The 3,953-nt window shown below is 36.5% G+C and overlaps 1 protein-coding gene and 1 long non-coding RNA gene across 2 annotated transcripts; both read left to right on the top strand.

Annotated features, from left to right (window-relative positions):
* The first annotated feature begins 372 nt into the window (after window positions 1-372).
* On the top strand, window positions 373-1,298 carry LOC136534161 (uncharacterized). The gene is made up of 4 exons (XR_010778679.1): window positions 373-444; window positions 525-965; window positions 1,053-1,157; window positions 1,253-1,298. It is a non-coding gene; the product is annotated as an uncharacterized lncRNA (long non-coding RNA).
* A 36-nt stretch (window positions 1,299-1,334) lies between these two features.
* LOC136534162 (putative ubiquitin-like-specific protease 1B) lies at window positions 1,335-2,537 on the top strand. Its single transcript, XM_066526628.1, has 6 exons — window positions 1,335-1,432; window positions 1,511-1,659; window positions 1,746-1,940; window positions 2,028-2,156; window positions 2,246-2,379; window positions 2,462-2,537. The coding sequence occupies exons 2-6, from the start codon at window positions 1,552-1,554 to the stop codon at window positions 2,535-2,537; spliced, it is 642 nt and encodes a 213-aa protein (XP_066382725.1). The 5' UTR covers window positions 1,335-1,432; window positions 1,511-1,551.
* Window positions 2,538-3,953: the final 1,416 nt, after the last annotated feature.

A 3,953-nucleotide genomic window follows, 5' to 3' on the forward strand; every position in this document is an offset into this window, starting at 1 on the left:
CACAGGCTATCTGGAGTTTCTATTTTATAGACAACAAAAAAAACTAGCAATGTGACCTTGCAAATCAATCATGCCTAAAAACTAGCCCATATTCGAAAGCATGCATTGAAATGCAAATCAGTCATCTTGACGTGATGCTTGATTTGCGCCAAAAACTGCATGCAAGATATATCTATCAATTCCTTTTCTTATTCTTTCTTTCTATAAATATCTATTTCTTGCCATTTCTTTTTTGCTTTCTTGTTTTGAACACCGTTAGCGTGCCCAAATCACGTCCTCGCCCGCCTGTGATAAAAGGAGTTCGTCGAAGACAGCCACCGGGAAGAGACACATCGACGCCTATGGAGGTCATCTGCATCAACGTGATGAACACGCGCCGCAGCAGCCCTACTCCTAGCGGACGAGGTCTTCGTCGCACACTACGACGAGCATCCGCCACGCCTGGTATGCTCGCTCTTGCCTTGCCTCCATGCTCTGCAAAACGGAGATCCGGAACCCTGATTTAAGCTATTTTGGCATTATAGAAAAGGGTACCTTACACCAATGGCGAGTGGCGACCAGCCGCCAACAACGTCAATGGAGCCGGAGCGATGTGAACTGGATCCCAATGATGGTTCGTACTTGTACTCTGGTTGCTCCCTATCAATCTTTAGTTGAACGAAGTGTCAACAACGTGCAACTCGCCACAATTGGGCAGTGGGAATAGAGACCTCGACATCTCTTACTCTATTGTTGGCAATGATGCTGTAACATTTTTTTATTATTGGTTGTTACTTTTATCAATCAATTATAAGACACGTTTGATTATTCATAAAAATTTGATCTCCAATATTATTCTGTTATTTATGCTCTGTTCTCATGTGAACGCAGAAGAAATGAAAAATGATGTAGTGAGTGAGGCATCAATGGAACCTATTGGGAATTCTCAGATAGATGCCGAGGACGGAGACAAAGAAAACGTCAGTGTATGTATATATCTATATGGGTCAGTACATACGTAGGTACTAATATTAAAAACAGCATTTAGCATTTATTATAATATCCCATAGCAGATTAATACAGATATAGAAAAATTGCCGATCAAAGACGATGACGAAATAATACTAAATCTAGAGCCACACGATGACAGGAAGCGGAAGCGTGCTGACAAGGATGAGGTATGCAAGGAACTCTCAAGCTACTCACATATCCTCACTCATGTTTATCTATATGGGTTGCATCACCCACTAATAATATAATATTGCATATGCAGATAAGTAATAGGGATGTAGAAGAAGTGCGGATCAAAGAAGAAGAGCTAATTAAAGAGGATGTCCTAGAAATAGTTAATATAAAAAAGACGAAGCCAGAAAGCATGCTGACGAGGATGTGATTGCGATTCCTCAATATAATAAACCTAAGAAGGCGAATAATGCAAAGGTCCTGCCTCAAGGTGAGTCATTTTCTTCAATAGTATCTTATTTTTTATTTTTTTGAAATTAATTAATTAATAAAATTATTTTCAACGTAGACTATGAGTGTACAGAAGAAGATGTCAAGGTAATTCACTACATGAAAGGAAAAAAGGAAAAAAGTTTACTTGTCCGAATTGACGATGCTTGGGTAATTAGAGATGACATGGATTGCCTATTAAATGGTGATGTGCAAGTGAATGGCGCTGTAAGCATTTTAACACTGCTTTTGCATTAGCTGATGTCCATGCAAAATATATGCCAATTTTTAATTGACAAATTACAAACCTGCAGGTCATAAGTGCGTACATCCAATTGATGCGGCATGAAGAGCACCTGCTCCATAGAGAAGGTGGAGATGTTTACTTAGAAAATACCTTTATTACTCAATTGCTACATCGTGATGGAGAGCCCCCTGCAACGACATGGAACTATAGCAGAAATGACATGGTTGAAACATGGGTCCAAAATTATTTGAAGGCTGATATGGTACGCTTGACCACAAACTCTAATAGATGCTACTTTTTGTTGATTAAAAGAAATATAAATAAATTGGATAAAACTCCATTATTGCAGGTGTTCCTTCCTATAAACATTGTGAAGTTTCACTGGTACGTAGCGATTGTTAATGCTTCAATAGGCGAGATACATGTTTTGGACTCTTTCGGAGACCAAATGTCAAACTTTCAAGATCTCGAATATACGGTGTGGCTTATGATTGATATACATACATACATATTGTTTTTAAATTTTTTAATATTCCCTTTCTAAAACTTGGTGTTTCGGTCATAAAGTTAATAGGAATGGAAAGAATGATAAAGCATGTAGCAGAGCATATCCAACTGGACCGACAAAAATGGAAACACGGTATCGAAGTGTCATCTTGGCCAACTAAACATATGATCACTAAAAGAGCGCAAACAGATGGGTAAAAGATCAACTATACCTTTTGTGTACATGGCATTGTCACACACTGTATCACTCATATTTTACTTGTAATATTTGCACAGTGTAAGTTGCGGTTTATGGATGCTTAATTATATGGAGTACTGGACTGGAACAACTTTATCTGGCGCTATGACCTAGGTAATTTCATAAGACTATTTCTAAATATTTTTTATTTTGGTTTGGTTAATAATCACGACTTGCTCATATTTTTAGGACGATATAAGTAACTTTAGGTTCAAGCTACCTGCGATCTTGTATAACTCCACGCTAAACACAGTGAGAGGGTTACAGGATGATGAGCAAGATATGGAAGACAACAATAATCTTGATGATGATGTTGTAATGCTCGATAATCCAGATGAAATAGATATGATACTGTCGGGTACAATAACATGGACAAACAAACAAGACCTATTGTCTGCATTTCGTGCATGCATCCTATTGAATAATGACCCTGAATCTTTAGAGTAAGTCATTCTAAAGTAAATTATTTTGTTCTAATTTAAAGATTTTTCATCACCCCTGCTACAACTGCTACGATAATTCATTTGTTTGTTGTCCTAGTTTTTTAGCAAAGAATGGGTCCGAAGCACACGATCGTATCTGATTTCTTTAACTCGTAGAAAAATTGGCGATATTTTAAACGAGAATATAGAGATGGATCATAATTGCTTCAACCTTGCTGTTTGGATGGCTGCATCCAATAACGCCTCTATGTTGGAGAAAGACAAATACCACTATATGGACCTCCAGTTTGCTGTAAGTTGATATAATTTTTCACTAATGTATATAAATCATTTGTTAGTTGTATCATTAATTAAATAGTGATAATTGTTGAAAAAAAACAACAGTCGATAACTCAGTTTGGACGAGATCCAAGGTGTTGCGACTGGATAGACTATGAACAACTAGCAAAATTGCTTCAATGCGGGCCTGATAGGGACTACAAAATACAAAATTGCAGCACTGTAAGATATATGTTCATTAAACTCCTTTGAAAACTTATATTTTGTATTGCACTTATGGGTTTTTTTGTTTGTTTACAGATTCTATTGCCATATTTTTGAGATAGGAACTATATTTTATTCATATTTGACATGGGTAACAAAATTGTGCACATTCTAGATCCGCATTCTCCAAAACTATGGTACTCGGGTCTAGATCCAATCATTCCATATAATGGTATATTAGAGATAGTTTTGAATTATTTCAGTTTCTCCATGACATTGGTCAATCCTGCATGGAAAGAGAATGTTTACCTCTGGCATCGTCAATTAAAACTATATCTTCCAAAAGCTATGGACTGGTAACAACTTATATTGTGTTTATCTTATCTTACCATCAAATAAATAGTGATTTGATTTAACTACAACAAATAAACACTTGGGCTCTTCTTCTCCAGGAAATTGGCAGGCTTCCTTGTCTACAACTACCTAAAGTTGTGGAATGGCGAAAGATTATCGTCGTTTGTCAACATAGTAAGCGTAAAATATATTTATGTATATTTTATATGTTATCTACCAAATCAGTAAGTTAACTTATTATATATTATCT

The sequence above is a fragment of the Miscanthus floridulus genome, unplaced genomic scaffold, assembly GCF_019320115.1.
Source record: "Miscanthus floridulus cultivar M001 unplaced genomic scaffold, ASM1932011v1 os_1587, whole genome shotgun sequence".
Classification (NCBI taxonomy): domain Eukaryota; kingdom Viridiplantae; phylum Streptophyta; class Magnoliopsida; order Poales; family Poaceae; genus Miscanthus; species Miscanthus floridulus.